General features: G+C 37.3%; 1 protein-coding gene across 3 annotated transcripts in view; it reads left to right on the forward strand.

The window, feature by feature from the left end:
- The window catches only part of ZNF81 (zinc finger protein 81), a 70,691-nt gene extending 50,728 nt beyond the window's left edge, over positions 1 to 19,963 (forward strand). For all 3 annotated transcript variants that reach the window (XM_010968100.3, XM_074359577.1, XM_074359576.1), the window contains one exon: positions 9,514 to 19,963. In XM_010968100.3, coding sequence (XP_010966402.1) covers positions 9,514 to 11,210 — 1,697 coding nt within the window. In that variant the 3' untranslated portion in view covers positions 11,211 to 19,963. The remainder of the gene's footprint in view (positions 1 to 9,513) is intronic.
- Positions 19,964 to 20,428: the final 465 nt, after the last annotated feature.

Raw genomic sequence — 20,428 nt, forward strand, 5'->3', positions numbered from 1 at the left:
TTTCTGGCTTACTTCACTTAGAATGACATTCTCCAGGGACATCCATGTTGCTGCAAATGGCATTATGTTGTCATTTTTATGGCTGAATAGTATTCCTTTGTATAAATATACCACATCTTCTTTATCCAGTCATCTGTCGATGGACATTTAGGCTGTTTCCATGTCTTGGCTATTGTAAATAGTGCTGCTATGAACATTGGGGTGCAGGTGTCTTTTTGAATTAGGGTTCCTTCTGGATATATGCCCAGAAGTGGGATTGCTGGGTCATATGGTAAGTCTATTTTTAGTCTTTGGAGGAATCTCCATACTGTTTTCCACAATGGCTGCACCAAACTACATTCCCACCAACAGTGTAGGAGGGAGGGTTCCCTTTTCTCCACACCCTCTCTAGCATTTATCATTTGTGGACTTTTGAATAATGGCCATTCTGACTGGTGTGAGGTGATACCACATTGTAGTTTTGATTTCATTTCTCTGATAATTAGTGATATTGAACTTTTTTTCATGTGCCTATTGGTCATTTGTATGTTTTCTTTGGAAAATTGCTTGTTTAGTTCTTCTGCTTATTTTTGGATTGGGTTGTTTGGTTTTTTTGCTATTAAGTTATATGAGCTGTTTATATATTCTGGAGATTAAGCCCTTGTCAGTCTCATCTTTTGCAAATATTTTCTCCCATTCTGTAGGTTGTTGTTTTGTTTTGCTTCTGGTTTCCTTTGCTGTGCAAAAGCGTGTAAGTTTAATTAGGTCCCATTTATTTATTTTTGCTTTTGTTTCTATTGCCTGGTTAGACTGCCCTAGGAGAACATTGCTGAGATGTATGTGAGATAATGTTTTGCCTATGTTTTCTTCTAGGAGATTTATGATGTCCTGTCTTATGTTTAAGTCTTCAATCCATTTTGAGTTTATTTTTGTGTATGGTGTGAGGGAGTATTCTAACTTCATTGATTTACATGCTGCTGTCCAGTTTTCCCAACACCATTTGCTAAAGAGGATGGCCAGGGTTAAGGGTAAAGAAATGATTCTAAAAGCAGCAAGAGAAATCCATTTTTGCATTTATTGAGATGAACATTTTATTCTGCTAATATGGTGAATTTCAATGGTTTTCAGATGTTAAACTAACTTTGCATTCCCAGGATAAACCTTACTTGATCATGATGTATTATCTTTTTTTAAAATATACATTTCTTGATTCACCTTGCTAGTATTTGGTAAGGATTTTTATCTCTATGAGGATATAAATCTTTAGTTTGGGGGGATTTTCTTCACTTATAGTGTCTTTGATTTTACTGTCATGTTAAGATAGCCTCATAAAATGAGTTGGGAAATTTTATGCCTGCTCTGTCTTCTGAAAGAATTTGTGGAAAATTGCTATATTTGCTTGAATTTTTCAATATTCACGCCTCTGTTTTGTGGTTATCTGTAAGACTGTTTTAAATTTTATAATTTTTCCTTAAATATAAGAACATTTTTCAGTGAACTCATCTGGACCTGAAATTTTCTTTGTGGGACTATCTTTAATTTCAAATTCAATTTCTTTAATAAATGTGAGGATATTCATACTTCCTTTTTCTTGTTTTGATAAGTTGTTCTTTCAAGGACTTTGTGCATTTTATCTAAGGTGTAAATTTTTGGCATATAGTTGTTTTATAATATTCCTGTATTATCATTTTAATGTCTGTTATATCTTCAGTAATGTGCCCTCTTTCTCTGAAATTGATAAAATTTCAACACAACATCTAGCTTTGTAAGCCTCAGTGGGGCTTATATCTGAGAGAGCTGGAGAGCTATCAGAAACTGAGACTCCACTCTTGAAAGGATCACACGCAGACTTATTTGCTCTGAGTCCCACTGCAGAGGCAGCAGCTTGAAAAGTGCCTGGTTTATATGAGAAGAAGATTCATTGACTAATTTTAGGGCATGTGCCAGAGGGGCAAGGATCTGGAGGAACTTTCTCCAGGAACAGAAGTGCTGGTGGGCACCATTTTTTTTTAACTCTGCTTCCACCTAGCTGGCCTAGTGCTGGCAGGTACTGTTTCTGTCACTCTTCCACTCTCCATCAGCCTAGCTAACACCACACGCCCAATGTTCCCCTGAGGACCCAACCTACCCCACCTACTGGGCAGCCTCAGCTGGCCCCAGTGCCCCTCCAAAGTGGCTCATGCTCCAGGGGATCAGCCCATCCTCCAGTGTGCTCATAGCAATCGTGGCCCAACCACAGCAGGTGGGCCCATGTAGCCCATGTAGGGGATACCCCTAGAGTACCTGGCTTTGGTGACAAGAGGGTTTTGCACCACTGGGCCCCATAGGACACCTTTTAAGACTGGGAGATGTAGCTGACCTATCTAATTAATACATAGAAACAAACAGAGAGTTACATAAAATGGGGAGACAAAGGAATACTTTCCAAACAAAAAGAACAAGACAAAGCCTCAGAAATAGAACTAAATGAAATGGAGATAAGCAATTTTACCAGATAAAGAATTCAAATAGTCATGATGCTGACCAATCTCTGGGGAAGAAAAGATGAATTCACTGAGAACTTCAACAAAGAGAAAATATAAAAAAGAATCAGAACTGAAGACTACAATAACTGCACTAGAGGAAATCAACAACAGATTAGAGGATGCAGAGGAATGAATCAGTGATCTGGAAGACAAGGTAGTGGAAATCACCCAATCACAACAGCAGAAAGAAAAAATAATTCAAAACAATGAGGATAGTTTTAGAGACCCCTGGGAGAACACCAGTCACATTATAGGAGTCCCAGAAGGATAAGAGAGAGAGAAAGGGACAGAAAACTTATTTGAAGAAATAATGGCTCAAAAATTTCCTAACCTGGGGAAGGAAGCAGACATCTATCCAGGAAGCAGAGTCCAGGAAGCACAGAGTCCCAAACAAGATGAACTCAAAGAGACCCATACCAAGACAAATTATAATTCCGATGTCAAAAGTTAAAAGAGACTCTTAAAAGCAGCAAGAGAAGAACAACTAGTTACATACAAGGGAACTCCCATAAGATATTGCTGATTTTTCAGCAGAAACTACAGGCCAGAAGGGAGTGGCACAATATATTCATAGTGCTGAAAGGAAAAAAATCTTATAACAAGAATATTCTACCCAGTTAGGTTATCATTCAGAATTGAAGGAGAAACAGTTTCCTAGGCAAGCAAAAGCTAAAGGAGTTTATCGCCACTAAACTGGCCTTACAAGAAATGTTAAAAGGACTTTAAACAGAAGAGAAAGGGCCATAATTAGAAATAAGAAAATTGTGAAAGAAAAAAATCTCACAGATAAAGGCAAACATATAGTAAAACCACCTATAAAGCTATTATGAAGGTCAAAAGACAAAAGTAGTAAAATCATCTGTATCTAAAATAATTAGTTAAGCAATACACCAAAAGATGTAAAATGTTGCAGGGAGAAATGTAGTGCTTTTAGAATGTGCTCAGACTGAAGCAACCATCAATTAAAAATAGATTGCTATGTACATAGGTTATATGTGAACCTCATGGTAACCACAAACCAAAAACCCATCACAGATACACAAAAAATAAAGAAAAAGACAAATACTGTATGATTTCACTTACGTGCGGAATCTAAAAACCAAAACAAATGAACAAACAAAACCACAGAAACAGAATCATGGGTACAGAGAACAAACTGGTGGCTGCTGGAGTTGAGAGGGGTGAGGGATGGACAAAATAGGTGAAGAGGATTATGAGGTACAAACTTCCAGCTAGAAAATAAATGAGTCATGGGGATGAAATATACAGCATGGGGAATATAGTCAATAATATTGTAATAACTTTGTATGGTGACAGATGGTTACTAGGCTTATCATTTTGTAATGTATAAAAATGTCAAATCTCACTATGTTGTGTACCTAAAACTAATACAATATTGTATGTCAGCTATACTTCAATAAAAAATGTATACTTTATATGTAATTTACCAGAAAATTAGAAAGGTTAACAATTAGTGATCTAAGTTTGCAACTCAAAATATAGTAATGAAAACTGAGAAGGCCAAAAATTGGTTCTACAAAAAGATTAATACAATTCATAAATCTCTGATAAGACTAATGAAGAAAAAGAGAAAACACAGATTATTAATGCCATGAATGCAAAAGGAAACATCATTACAAATCTTACAGCTGTTAAAAGGATATTAAGAAGATATTATAAGAAACTTTATGGCAACAAATTTGATAACTGAAATGAAATGGTGACAGTCCTAGAAAAAGACAAATTGCAAGAAATGTCACAAAAAAGATTAAAAATTTAGTAGTCTTTTTATCACTTAAAGAAGATTAACCTATGATTTGAAACCTTTCTTCATTGGTGAATTCTTGCTGTCATCTAAATGAGTAATACCAATATTACACAAGTTCTTTTGAAGAACAAAAACAAATAAACAAACAAAAACAATGTCCATCTTATTTGATAGTAAATTGAGCTATGTTAGAATGAAAAGTTCTTCTTCAAAAGTTATCATTAAGAAAGTGAACAGACAAGCCACAAACTGGAGAAGATATTTGCAATACACAGATTGGACAAATGACTTGCATTCAGGATGTATAAAGATCTCTTTTTTATTGAAGTATAGTCAGTTACAATGTGTCAATTTCTCATGTACAGCATAATGTCCCAGTCATGCAGAATATATTAAGAACTCTTATGAATCAAAAAGTAAAAGGCAGGCAACCGAGTAGAAAAAAAATGAATAAAAGACATGAACAGATACTTTTTGAAAGGAGGTATCCAAAAAAAATAAAATAAAATAAAAAGAGGTATCCAAATGATCTTTATATATATGAAAAGATGCTGAACATCATTACTCATTGGGGAAATATAAATTAAAACCATAATAAGACAACCCTACACACAGGCAGACATACAGAAGAATGGGTAAAATTAAAATGCTTGACAATATCAAGTGTTAATACTATTTGGAGTAAGTGGAATTCCCATACATTGATGGTAGTAATGTAAATTCTTTCAGTCACTTTGGGAAACAGTACCAACTGATGCTAAATATATGGCTATCCTGTATCCCAGGAACGTCACTCCTAGGCATTTATTTAAGAGAAATGAGCTCAAATGTCCACTAAAAAATGTACGGGAATGTTCATATCAACATTAGTATAATTGTCAAAAACATGAAACACCCCACATGTCCATCAACAGGAGAGTGGACGAATATTGGGCTATATTCTTATAATGTGATACTACACAGCAGTGAAAAACAAAGAGCTACTGATACACACAAGAACTTGGATGAACCTCAAAAACATTGTTGAGCAAAAAGGCCAGGCATATAGATGAGTCCATGCTATATGGTTCAATTTATATAAAGTTCAAGGACAAGCAATACTAATCTATAGTGATAAATTATTTGTGATCTATGCTGAGAATGATGGTTACCTCTGGAAGACAGTAATTGACTGGGAAGGACCAAAAGGAAACCTTCTGAGATAATTAAGATATTTTGTATTTTCATTTAGGTGGTGGTTACATGGCTTTATAATATGAAAAAATTAATTGAATTCTACAGTTAGGATCTGTACTTTACTGGGTAGGAACTATACCTCAATAAAAATGAAGAATTTCTTATACACTTATGAGCCTGTGAGATGATTCCTTGGGGATATTTATATGGGAATGGTGCTGCTTGATCATTGGAGTATACGTGCAGTACACAAGTGTGCCAAATTCACGACATCTATGTCAACACTTGGCATTATCCAGATTTCTCATTTTGTGGCCAATCTAATCGATGTAAAGTGGCTTTTTAATATTTGTTATCAATTTGGGTTTCCTCTTCTGTGAATTGCTTATTCCTGTTACTTTATCTTCTCTAACCATGCAGGTTTTTTCTCTTCTTTTTTTTTTTAAATCGAAGTATAGTCAGTTACAATGTGTCAATTTCTGATGTATTACCTAATGTTTCAGTCATACATATACATACACATATTCGATTTGTTCTCTTCTTGATTTGTACCTAATTTACTTATTTCCTTTTCCATTGAAACTCTTCCTCCTCACTGAGATGCTCCTGGCTATGGATGTTGTTTACTGTCTTCTGTATATTTGTTCTATAGTAATTAACTCAAAAGAGTTTTCCAATATGAACAGTTAAGCTTTTTATTTGTATTCTGATGACTTCCATATTGACTATTTGCTATATTATAACTAAGCTTTAGTACACGCTTACCTACATATTAGACAGTTCTCATAGAGTATTCTGCTTTATTCATCCTTAGTATGTGAGTAATTGGCATCATCACTGCCCAAATCAGGAATCCTCAACATTCCAAATTTTGTCAGATTCTGCTGTTTCTTGTTTCTTCCCTCTTAGTTATCTTCTCCTACTAATTACTCTGCAATTCCTTTTTTCTTTCTAAAAGAATACTGTTTAGATATCCTCTCATCTTAACTCCTAGTAGCATCACCCAAAAGCAGGTCTATGTTTTCTTATGCTTGGATTATCCTGTTCATAGTGGGATTTGCAGATTCCATTCTTGTTTCTAGTTCATCTTAAATGCTGTTAATAGACTTCATTACCTGAGACACTGCATTTATCTTTGCCATTAATTTTATGAAGTAAATTTGCATTTCTTCCATATGTGACCAATAGCTCTTCTCAGTGCCATGTACAACATGACCATTTATTTCCAGGTAAAGTTGTATCTGTATATTTTCCTTAATTCATGCTTTCCTCAAGTTTTCACCTTGTCTTTAGTGCCTACCAAATATGAAGCTTGTCTCTGCATGTAGACTCTTTATTATTTTGTGCTCTGCCTATCTAGGCAATAGACACTTGTATTTTGTTTCATTTCAGGTTATCATCCAGACCGTTAAATGGCCCTTACCCACTCCAGAGTTACTGCTATTCCCCATTTCTGTTCCCCCATCCCTCAGATGCTTCTGCCTCTAGGAATTTTGAAAGTCTCTGAAAATAAGAGCCTGTATCTTATTTTTATTATTCAAATGCTAAGCACGATGAAACTACTTACCAGTATTAACTAATCAAATTTGTAGGGGATAAACATTTGAGTATTTTGCTCTATTCCAGAAGGATTTTTAAAAATTCTGCTTAGAAAAGTTCAGTGGAACATAGATTGTAATTAGAAAGTAAGGACAATGGCATCAAATATTTAAAAATTTACTCTCTGTGCATTGTTTCCATTATAATAGCAGTCTGTTAAAATGATGAGCAAAATGAATAGCACAGAGGGTGTCTGCTTTTGAAGTTCAGAAAACGTCTCACTAGCAATATGATCAGGTTAAATTACAAAGTAAAAGACTATTAAACCACTTAATGAAGGACACATACATTTTAAGTGGCCCAAAAGACGATGCTAAGCAGGCTGAATGGAAGAAGAGGATATGAACGTGTCTTTATTTGGGAATAAATTGGACTTCTGTGAGGCACTTTTTTTTTTGGAGTGGCAAAGAGAATGCTAGCTTGCATGCACAGCTCTTTCTAGACTGATGACTCTCCATTTATGTACTGTTCACAGAATCTGTGGGCTCAGGAAAGGTGTAAAAAAGCTTTTTATTGCAGGAGCAGATTTCTTACCATGAATATTCGTGCTGGTGATATAAATATTGTCCAGTACAGCAGGGGTTTAGAAGTTAAGTTTTATCTTTAAGTCATATATTATATATATATTTAAGTGTTAAATAAAGTGAAACACAAAGCCACTTTCAAAACCAAGCTTAGGAATCCAGGGTTTAATAACTTCAGAATAAATTAAAGCCAAATGTATGAGAATGAAATGCAACTTAAGTATAAGAGGATGAGGTTTTGTATGGGACACGTGTCAGAGTACAGTATCAAACTGACTAATGGGAAAACTGGATTTGATGCCTCAGAGCATTTTCAGTATCTAAAACCTCTTGCTGATAAGATAATGTATAATTTTTCCATTTGAAAATTATTATTGAGAATGTAATATGTCTCATGCACTGTACTGGTAATGGAAAACGTCTGTGATTCCCACTCTGGGCAAGAATGGTGTATTGCATTTAAGCTAATTCACAGTAATAAAATACAGTGATTTAAATACAGAATTTTACTTCTGTCTTAGATAAAGTTTCTAATATCACAGGCCATTGGAAAACCTAGTTGCTGATGCTTATTCGTGTATCTAGGTTTCTTCCATTACTCAACTTCACCCTCTCTTGGATTCTGTGTGGCATATGCATGTTTGAATCTATGTTGCTACCAAGTCCAGATTTTAGTAAGCAAGGAGATGGGAGAGGGCATAGAGAAAACATGCCCACCGTTTCAATGCTCTGGTTTGAAAGTGGCACCCATCATTTTCTCTCACATTCTGTTGAGGACATTGTCACATGGCCACACAAATTTTCAGAGGAGGCTCAGAAATATATGACTGGGCAGCCACGTGCCTGGCTACTACTCTTTTAATGCAAAAAAAATGGCGAAACAGGTTCTAGTGGACAGCTTTCAATCTACTACAGATGGCTTGTCATCTCTCTGATTTTGTACTTCTTGTTAGGTATATATAATTTTAGTTCCAAGAAAACAGTTACACCTGGTTGGAGAACTGGAGTATAGACATCCATTTATTGTTTGTATAGGTCAATATGGCTCTGACCACAGTATTTTTCCCATAGGCATGAATAAATTTTTTTCAGTTTTACTGAGGTATAATTGACATGCAGCATTGTATAAGTTTAAGATGTACAACATAATGGCTTGACTTAACATATGTTGTGAAATGATTGCCACAATAAGTTTCATTAACATCCATACCTTATAGTTCCAAAAGAAAAAGAAAAAAAATTTTCCTTGTGATGAGAACTTTTAGGATCTATTCTCTTAGTAAATTTAATTTTTTTTATCATTAATTTGATATTGTTGCTCATAAGCAAGAAGCAGCGAGATCAGTGAGGATTTAAAATTGAAAGCTAATGAGGACTTAGACTCTGAGTTACCCCTTTCAAGCCTAGACTCTCCACAGATATTTCTCTTTAAAACCCTTGTCTGTTTAATTTTTTGTCCACCTTACTTGATATCACTTATCAAAATAAAGCTAGATTCTTATGTTAAACTCCAATCTCCAATACTGAATAACTATATATGTGTATGTGTATAGATACAGATATAGATAGAGAGAGAGGGAGGGAGGGAGGGAGGGAAGGATCCATACATATATAGACAATCATTCTGAACTTCACTTTCCTTATCTACAATGGGCGTGGATAATAATTGAAAATATAGGACTTTTGAAAGGATTAAATGAGTTCATATGTATATGTTTCTTAGAACAATGCCTGGAACATCGTAAGTGTCATGCAAGAGATTGACACATAGTAAGGGCTATATATATATATATATATATTTTTTTTTTGTCATCATTGTCATCATCATCGTCATCAAATGTAACTAGCTTCCCTGTATTCCATTTGAATTAGCTTATGTGTACCTTTTAATCTTCTGCTATCTATTCTTTGTGTCAATTTTACTTTTTCTTTCTCTTTTTAGATGGGAAGTTTGGGATTAAGACCTCACAAAAAAGAATTTCTGGAAAAGTTTCATTTCATAGTGAAATGGAGGGTGAAGATACAAGGGATGATTCATTGTATTCCATTTTAGAAGAACTGTGGCAAGATGCTGAACAGATAAAGAGCTATCAGGGAAACCAGAATCCTGCTGCTTTCATCAATAAGAAAATATTGAATACAGAGTGGGATTATGAATATAAAGACAGTGGAAAATTTGTTCATCCAGGCCCAAATCGTATTCCTTCACAGAAAAGACCTCATAAACGTAACTCATTTGGAAAGAGTTTAAAGCATAATTTAGACTTACATATTCATAGTAAAAACAGTGCAGCAAAGAACTTCGATAAGATTATTGGACATGGTCAGGTTTTCACCCAGAGCTCTTCTTATACTAACCATGAAAATACGCATACAGGAGTGAAATTCTGTGACAGCAATCAGCATGGAAAAGTCTTCAGCCTCAAACAAGCACTCAGTCACAATCTGAAATTTCCTGTTGGGGAGAAAGCAAATATGTGTACTGAATTTGGGAAGATCTTCACCCAGAGGTCACACCTCTTCCCACCTCAGAGAATTCATTCTATGGAAAAACCTCATGAGCTTAGCAAATGTGTAAATGTTTTTACACAGAAGCCACTACTCAGTATATATTTGAGAGTTCATAGAGACGAAAAGCTCTATATATGTTCTGAATGTGGGAAGGCGTTCATCCAGAATTCAGAATTAATTTTGCATGAGAAAATGCATACTAGAGAAAAACCCTATAAATGCAGTGAATGTGGAAAATCATTTTTCCAAGTGTCATCTCTATTGAGGCATCAGACAACCCATACTGGAGAAAAACTTTATGAGTGCAGTGAATGTGGGAAAGGCTTCTCCCTGAACTCAGCCCTCAATGTACATCAGAAAATTCATACTGGAGAGAGACACCACAAGTGCAGTGAGTGTGGGAAAGCCTTTACCCAAAAATCAACACTCAGAATGCATCAGAGAATTCATACAGGAGAGAGATCCTATGTATGTACTGAATGTGGGCAGGCCTTCATCCAAAAGGCACACTTGATTGCACATCAAAGAATTCATACTGGAGAGAAGCCTTATGAATGCAGTGACTGTGGGAAGTCTTTCCCTTCTAAATCACAACTCCAGATGCATAAGCGAATTCACACAGGAGAAAAACCCTATATATGCACTGACTGTGGGAAGGCCTTCACCAATAGGTCAAATCTCAATACTCACCAGAAATCTCATACTGGAGAGAAGTCTTATATATGTGCTGAATGTGGGAAGGCCTTCACGGACAGGTCAAATTTCAATAAACACCAGACAATTCATACTGGAGAGAAACCCTATGTTTGTGCTGATTGTGGAAGGGCCTTCATCCAGAAGTCAGAGTTAATTACACATCAGAGAATTCATACCACAGAGAAGCCTTATAAATGTTCTGACTGTGAGAAATCCTTCTCCAAGAAACCACATCTCAAAGTACATCAACGAATTCACACAGGAGAGAAACCATATATATGTGCAGAATGTGGGAAAGCCTTCACTGACAGATCAAATTTCAATAAACACCAGACAATTCATACTGGAGATAAACCCTATAAATGTAGTGACTGTGGAAAGGGCTTCACTCAGAAATCAGTTCTGAGTATGCATCGCAGTATTCATACATGAAAGTAACCCTGTTTCTTGAAAATGAGAAAGCCTTTATCATAGCATTTAGGTCTAAGTGTGTTTTATAAAATTCAACCAAGATCCTATATGAATACCTTGCATAATAAAAAGCATTCATCAAGCTCTCTCACCTGAGATGAGAAAAATTACTCTAAGAATGCACTGAATGAAGGGGAATTTCCATATTTGCCCGGACTCACAAAATATAATAGAATTCATACTGGAAAATCAGCTTGATGCATTAGGAAAAACCTTCCTGTAGAAAGTATTGTAAGGCACCATTACCCAATTCGTTATACATGGAGTGTGCAAAACTATATAAATGACAGTAATGTTTACTGTATTATATTAAGCAATTTAAAATGTCAACAAAATGAAAGATAGGACAACAAAATATGTTGATGTGTAGACCTGCTCTCAGTTCTGTGGGGTGTTTTTGTAGCAGAAAACATTACACAATGGAAGGAATAATTGAATTGAATTTTTTTAAATTTAATATAATCGTGTCTATCGAATATGTTTCCTGCTGAATATTTCTCTCACATGAATCCATAAAGTCATTATAGTTTTTTTCATTATGGTTTTATATATACACAAATCTGCAAATACAATTTTACACGAGCACATAAATATAATCCTGTCATTCATATTGGTTTCCATGACATCATGTTTTTATCTTCTTTCATTGTGGTACAATGCAAAATAGCCACAGATCTCTCCCATCCTTTTATGCACACTCCTTTATAGTGTTACTCTTGTTTCTCTTGTTAAGAGGTAGGGCTGTCTCTGTCTACTCCTTGACTCTGAGCTTGGCCATGTGACTCGCTTTGGCCAATGTACATTAGCAAAGAGATTCAAGAAGATGCTGGAGAAGTGTGAAAAGCCTGCTTTGAGGCTTACCCTCTCCTGCTGCCCTTTGGAATTCTCAAACTTTCATGTGAAGAAGCTCAGATTACTGAAGAATGAGAAACCACATGGAGCAGAGATGAGCCAGCCCACCCCAGGCTCCTTAGACCAAATGCCAGACATGGGAGTGAGGCCTTCCTTGACCTCTAACCCCAGCCACAGCAAAAGAGCCACACCAGTTATCCCAGCCAATGAATTACGAGATAAATAAAATGATTACTGTTTTAAGCGTCTAAGTTTTGGGGTAGTCTGCTGCACAGCAAATGCTGAGTAGTACCTAAAATTGTACGCATACTGGGGGTATTGTATCAAAACATAAGACACGGCATTATTAGCTTTGGGCCTGGGTGAAAGGTGGAGGCTGGAAAAACAATGAAGAAAATTGTTAAGAAAGGCTGGAAAAGACGGCAGTTTATGTTGTTTAGTAAGGAAAAGATAGCAAAACAGTCACCATGCTCTGTGGAAAGACTGAGGATGTACCAAATGAACTTGTGGATCTGGCTAAAGAGATTTCCAACAGAATGCTGGAAGTATCAGTTTGCTCATTTTAGCTGCATATGATAAGGTACAGAAAGAAAAATACGAACTCAGTAAACAACATCCATTTGCAAGCAGAATTAAGAAGAAATACAAAAAAAAAAAAAAAGGCCAGGACTTAACTTTGTTCAAAAATAACTGCTTCACATATCCAGTCTTTCCAACTATCAGAATATTCTCAAGGTGAAGAAAAATGGCCTCAGGGTAGAGATCAAATTATGCATGTGGCTGTGAGACCCTTTGTTAAAATGTGTGAAATATTTAAGTTGGCGTTTGGGAAACCCTCTCAGCTAAGCTGAACAGCTTCTAAAAACTTTTCAACTTTGTCCTCGGTAGCCCAACCCACTACTCAAAATCGAGAGGGGCCTGTCTTAAAAAGAATGGTTGATGTTGCATTTGGGACATGGACTAACAGATTCGTAGGAAACCTGTAACAGTTTTAATAGAGTTTTACTAGCAAAATTACCTCCAGGTTGGACTTAAAGAGACTGAAACAGTCCAAAATGAAAAGTGGCTTCTGGACTCCCCTCTCTAACTTCTGTGAACAGGAAGCAAGCTGAGAAAGTTACTCAGCTGCAAACATGGGCCATTTCTTATGGGAAAAGAAGGCCATCTCAGAGAGAAGACCCAAGAACAAGGGATTAAAATGGGCCACGAAGCCACTCGCAGGTAGAACTGTGACCTAAGCAAGAAACATCGTTTGCCCCTGGATCAGGGAGACCTGACAACGTTTGGTCTTTGGGATTTCAGAATTGTTATGGAACAGTGACTGATATGTGCCTCTTGTTCCTTCCCTTTTTGAAAGGGAGTATCTATTGCAGTTATCCTGTCCCTATCTCACTATTGTATTTATATTTGTGTGTGTGTGTGTGTGTGTGTGTGTGTGTGTGTGTGTGTGTTGGGTGGGGGGGTGGTCATATGACTTGTCAATTAGCTCACAGGTCTCTGGATCAAGAAACTGAGAAGCTACACCCAAAGAGCCTCAGTCATATATGAACCTGATATAGAAGACTTAAGGTCTTGGATTTGAGCCTGATGCCATAATTTGGGATAGATATCTAGAGGTCTTGGGAAGGGAGTGTACATGTTTTGCATGGTGTGCTAATGTAAATAATTTGTGACCAGAAGATAGACTGTTAGATAGAAAATGCTACTATTTTCCATCCCTATATGTGTGCCTGTTTTCAAACATTATTTTTCTCTTTGTTTTTCAGTTGGGATAATATCTACTAGCCTATCTTCAAGTTCACAGATTTTAACCCCTACCCTGGCTCTGTCAGGTCTACTGATAAACCCATTGAAGGCATTCTTCATCTCAGTTATGTTCTCTTTTTATTTCTAGTGTTTCCATTTGGATCATAGAGTTTTTATCTTTCTGCTGAAATTCCCCATCTGTTCATACCTGTGGTTTACATTGTCCACTACCCTCTTTAATATATTAATCATTTTTATTTTAAATTGTCTGTTTGGGCCGCCTCTCTTGCCTTCTGAGATGGCCCGCAATCTGTCTATAGAGTCTGTATCTCCCTAAATAAATTTGCTTTCACTTTTTAAAAAATTTAAAAAAAATAAATTATCTGTTTGATAGTTCCAACAATGGGATCAACTGAGTCTGGATGTGTTGATTGCTTTCTCTCTTGACAGCGGATTGTTTTCTCTTGCTGTTTTGCATCTAATTTTTGGCCGAATGTCAGTTGCTCTATATCGGAGAATAGAAGCTGACGTAAATATTTATTCTTGAGAATAGACATGGCTGCTTTCCTTATAGATCATTAGCATAGGGAGATCGAGTCCATCTAGTCAGGATTTGGACTGGGTTTAGGTTTTGTTGTTGCTCTCTTTACCTTTGGTGTGCCAGTGACTTCAAATTTCTCTAGTGTTACTTTGTGCTTAGGAGAGGCACTGGTTTCCCAGAGAACTTTTCCCTATATTCATGCAGCACCCTTGCCTTTAGGCCTTTTTCATGAGTCTACATCTCAGAATCTCTCTCTCCACGCTCTTGCCTCTCCCTTAGTAATAAACTTGTATTATTACCTGGGTCTTCGTGACCTGATGAGCTGGGGGCAGGGGCAGGAGTTGTCCTGGGTCAGTCTCAGTCTTAGGCAGGTCCTGTATCCCTAGGTCTTGAGGGTGAGGCTTTTTCAGTGATCCTGCCCTCTCCATTGGTATAAGGCCTTTAATGGTCTGGGCCCTGGAATGGTTTCCTGCACTTCCACCATGAGTAGATTTTTTTTCCTTTTCCTTTCTTCTAGCTGCAGCGGATCTTCATCTATGTCCTGGTTGGTGGCGGGGGTTGGGGGAGCAACAAGGTTTCCTTCACTTCCCGCAGTGCCTTAAGGCTTTTGTTCTGTAAGGGAGTAGGGGCCCATTGGGGTTTTGTGCCACTTCTGTATCAGCAGCTGTCCCTGGGCAGAACTGCACCACTGAGAGGGGCTTTCTCCAGTCTCTTAGAAATTTATTTAAAATTCTTGCTGAATTCTTACCCCTGGTATGGTGGACCCATCTTCCTTCCTGCCCTGCCATGGGTGACCCAGTGATAACTCCCTGTATCTTTTGAGGCATTTATCAAGCTAGGTGGTTGCTCTATAATCTTAGCTCTCTAATGAGTTCAAGAAAAGTTATGATTTTGTAGATTACATAGTTTTTTTTCTCACTATAAAAATGGCAGCTAAGCTCTTTCCAGATGTCTACATTCCAGCCAGAATCCAGAAGTCTGGATGATCCTCTTTGGCCACTTCCATCAGAATATATTCCCCCTCTCAATATGACTTTGCTATTTCACCCAAGAGGTAGAGTCTGTTTCTCCAACCCTTGAAACTGGATTTGGCCATTTCTTTGGCTAACAGGACATTAGCAGATATGACACAAGCAGAGGCTTGAGAAGTGCTTGCATTGAAGTTTGCCCACTCTTGCCCTTTGAAATCCTGAACCCAAGTGTGAAAAAGCCTGGGTTATGCTATTAGAGGATGAGACCTAATGGAGCAATGATGGAGCAGAGATGAAACTTCCCATTTGAGGTGCCCTAGGCCAACCAAATTTCATTTGCCAGACGTGTGAATGAAGCTATTCTATCCATCTAATCATGTTCAAGCCCACTGTGGTCGGCAGCCTCTGAGATGACCTTACATGATCCCCATCTCCTGGTAGCCACACTCTTGTGTAATTCCATTCCCTTGAGTTTGGGCTGGATTTAGTGACCTGGTTCTAGTGAATAGAATGAGGCAGAGGTAATGTGATATCACTTCCAAGATTAGGTTACAGAAGGACCATGGCTTCCATTTGGGATGCTCTCTCACTCTCAGATGGCTCACCCAAGGGGACACATGAGGCAGCCCTGTTGGGGGAGACCCACATGAGTGAATTTGGGAGCAAGTTCTCCCAGTCTAGCGTTCAAATAAGACCACAGCCCCAGGTGACATCTTGATTGCAACTTCATGAGAGACCTTCAGCCAGAGGCAACCTTCTGAGCCTCACCTGAATTCCTGACCCACAGAAACTGTGAGATAATAAATGTTTGTTGTTTTTAACTGCTAAATTTTAGGGTAACTTGTTACATAGTAAAAGATTAGTAATACACTGGCCCAGACTAGAAAAGCTCTGCCATCCATCCCACCCATCCCAGAGAACTCACAGAATCATAGATTAAAATGGATTGTTTTAAGCCACTAAATTTTGGGTGGCTTGTTACCTAGAAAAAGCTAACGAATACATTTATCATTTACTGAATGTCCTCCACTATTTACCCCCAACAGATAACCAAGACTAATTAACTATGAACACATTCATGTTTTAATCTGTGCTCATAATTTTATATATAGACAGACATATGTTCCATGCTTATAATCAACAACTACATAAGGATTGTTTTTTTCCTTGATTTTCAAATATGGGATCATGTCATGCATCTCTGCTTCTTGCTTTATTACTTCCCAGTACCTTTTTGAATGGGTGCATGATAGTTCATGGGGTGGATATGCAATAACTGATTCAACCATTTGCATATTAAGATTGATTTACATACCCCCTTTTCAACATTTTTGTCCCTAGGAGCAATGCTTTTCAAAATATTAAGAGGCAATTTGCATAGTGGTTAGGTAGATAGGCTCAGGAGTCAGTTGGCTAGGGTTTCAATCCTCAGCTCTACCAGTTACTAGCTATGTGACCTTGGGCGGGTTAGTTAACCTCTCTATCCTGATGTCTTCAGCTATAAAGAATATTCACACTGGTACCTGTCTCCTAGAGTTGACGTGAGAAGTGTATGAACTTCCTAGGGCTGCTGTAATAAAGTACCACAAACTGAGGGTCCGAAAACAACAGAAATGTATTGTCTCCCAGTTCTGGAGACTGGAAGTCTGAAATCAAGGTGCCAACAGGGCCGCACTCCCGCTTCGGGGGCTAGAGAAGGAATTATCCCATGCCTCTCTCCTAGTTTCTGGTGGTCTCAGGCATTCCTTGGCTTGTAGGTGTATCACTCCAGTCACACAAATGTTTTCTTCCTGTGTGTCTTCACACTGTTCGCTCTGCATATCTGTCTCTGCGTCTAATTTTCCCTTTTTTATAAGGATACCAGTCTTATTGGTTCAGGCCCACTCTACTGGCCTCATTTTAATTTGATTACTTCCATAAAGACTCTGTTTCCAAATAAGTTTACATTCTGAGGTACTGGGGGTTAGGACTTCAACATGTCTTTGGGGGATGCACGATTACTCACTAAGAAGCGAAAGCACTTATCTGCGTAAAGCACTTAGAACTATACTTGGGGAGAAGTTCTTGATTAATACTAGATACACCCCACTTCCTGAGCCTGGCAAGGTCCCCCCTTCCATTCCCTATGCTTGGGAAGGATTTGAGAGTTTGTCTGTGGTATCTTAGTCTCATCCAACTACCTAAAGAAAATGTATGGAGTAACAGGAAATGCAGGTCTAGGACTAAGGCTTGTGCTATCGACATTCGAGGATGGGGCCAAGGATTCATTTACAGAGGATAATGAGAAGGAGCAGCCAGAGAGGTGAAAACATACCAGGTGAGCAAGGGGCTCACAGAGAAAAGAGTGTTTCCAATGAGTGTTTCCCTAGAGGAACTTACAGACTGGAGGTCAGTTCACACGAGGATGGAAAACTGGTTCTTGGATTTTGCGACAAGGAGGTCATTATTAACTTTGGTGAATCTTATTTTAGAAGTGAATTTAACTACAGAAAACAACTGAACAAAGTTAGAAATTTTGAACTCAGATGATATTTCGCCACAAAATTTTTCCAATAGTAAAAATGATTTTTAGGTTATTGGGCTGCATCGCTCTACTGTTGTCTGGGTTATACTGAGAAATCTGTTTTCAAGAATCCTGTGTGACTCCAGGTTAGAACTGGCCAGAAGTAGAAATTGCATGAGATTTGGGAAGTCAAAGTGAAGGAGCAACTGTTACTCCAAAAGTTTGAGATTAGATGCAGTGAAGGACAGACGCAGAGATACCCAGAAGGTTTTAATCTTTCCTCACTCACTTCTACTCTGTATTCAGCTCTTCCTAACTCCGAGCCCTGCTGACCACCAGTGGCCCATGATCTGCCATCGGATGCCTGGCTGCAGGCTCACACAGGCAACAGCTTTTCATAGACTTCTCCATCAGCTCCCCTCTCACAGTCTCACTTAAGCAGCTGTAAGTGCCTGGCTTCTCAGATTTTCTTGCAAGCTCTGACTTATCCATCCATGCCAGTTTTTCCAAAGGGCTGGTTTAGTGACTTGTCTAATCTTCCCCCTTCCCCGTCCATACCTTTACTTCCCCAGCTACTCTCACAATTTTGCATGATCTAATTCATATAAAAAATTCCTTATTCCATAATACTCATAATGAATCTACTGCCTCAATTGAACCCTGATTATTAAAGTTATACTTTCTTTACCTGAGAACTTGGTAAACATTGCTCTTCTAAAATTGAGTGATGCCATTGAGAAGTTGAGGATTAACCTGCTCCCTATTTTTCTTGTACATTTCTGCCACGTGATTCTTTTTTTATGCTTGAACTTAAGGATCTTGAGAAGCATACGTCTTAGTCTTGATTTTTGTGAACTAATTTTAACTGGATTATAGTGAGCTGTTCCAATCGTGATTCAAGACTTTTATTTCAGGGAAGTTTTATTTTGCTGAACTTTTTTTCTGATCCATTGCTTCTCCTCTTCAGGGACTTCAGTTATGCACGTATAATGTGTCTTTGTCATCTTATCCATCGATTTCATACCACTCTACATTCATTTCATATCATTATTCTTTTTGGTTGTGTGTGATTGGCTCTAGCCTCCTAGTCAGAGATAATTTCCCATAAATCTCTCATGTTTCTTAATGTCTAGACAGTAACAGTCAGTGTGCTCAGATTTATTTCCATTCTAGGACAGTAAAGGGAGAGAATGTCTCCCTCCCTGGAGACTTTCCCAGGAAAGATTTGCTTACAAATCTATTATTCTAAGACAATAATGTCTCTCTTTCTAAGAGGAGGGTGGGCAATAAATCAATATGGCAATATTGTATTTTTCCTGCATTTTAATCATGTCCATTTTTAATCATGTAGAAATACTGAAAGAACAGTACAGTGAACATACAGATAACTTTCATCTGGATTCAACAATGTATTTGTAAATTTTTTCCTGAGTAATTGATGTTAAGTTCTAGACATTACACTCAAATACATGAGCATCCATCTCCTAAAAATAAGGAAATTCTCTGCCATAACTGGATTATCATCAATCAAATTCTCATATGACATCTAATATGATATCTCATATCCAGCCCATTTTCAAATTTCTCTCATTGTCTCCAAAATATATTTGACAACTTTATTGAGGTATAATAGCATATAGTAAATGGAACTTGTTTAAAGTGTATGATTTGATGAGTTTTAACATCTGTGTGTACCTTTAGAACCACTACAATAAAAATAATGAACATACCCATTACCCTTAAAAGTTTCCTTGTGCCTCTTTGTCACCCAGCCCTCCCTCCTCACACCCTTCTCCCCATCCATGGGCAACCACTGATCTGTTTTCTGTCATTATAAATGAGTTTGCACTTTCTATAATTTTACATAAATGGAATCGTACTGCAGGCATTCTTGTTTTGTTTGGCTTCTTTCATTCAGCATAACTATTTTTGATTCATTTTTGTTGTTACATGTATCTACATTAATTACTTTTATTGCTAGGTGGTATTTCATTGTATAGATATACCAAATTTGTTTTTCTATTCATGTGTTGATAGAAATCTGTGCTGTTTCTAGTTTTTGACTGTTACAAATAAAACTGATACGAATATTTGAATACAAGTCTTTGTGTGGACATAGTTTTCATTTCTCTTGTGTGAATACCTAGGAATGAATAGTTTGGTCATATAGTGAGTGTATATTTAGCTATTTAAGAAATTGCCAAACTGTTTTCCAAAGTGGTGTACCATTTTACATTTCCACCAGCAGTATAGAAGCTTTCCATTTCCTTCATATCTTTGCCCTCTCTAAGTATGGTTATTCCTTTTAATTTTAGCCATCTTTGTGGGAGTGAAGTGGTATCTCACTGTGGTTTTAATTTACACTTTCCTGATAACTAATGCTGTAGAGCATCTTGTGCTTATTTGCAATCTATATGTCATCTTGGTTGATGTATCTTTTAAACTATTTTGCCCAAATGTGAGAGTTCTTTATACATCTTAGATATAAGTCCTTTGTTGGATACATATTTTGTAAACATTTTCTCCCAAGTTTGCCTTTTCATTTGAATAACAGAAGAGCAAAAGT

This window comes from Camelus bactrianus, chromosome X (genome assembly GCF_048773025.1).
Source record: "Camelus bactrianus isolate YW-2024 breed Bactrian camel chromosome X, ASM4877302v1, whole genome shotgun sequence".
In the NCBI taxonomy this organism is placed as follows: Eukaryota; Metazoa; Chordata; class Mammalia; order Artiodactyla; family Camelidae; genus Camelus; species Camelus bactrianus.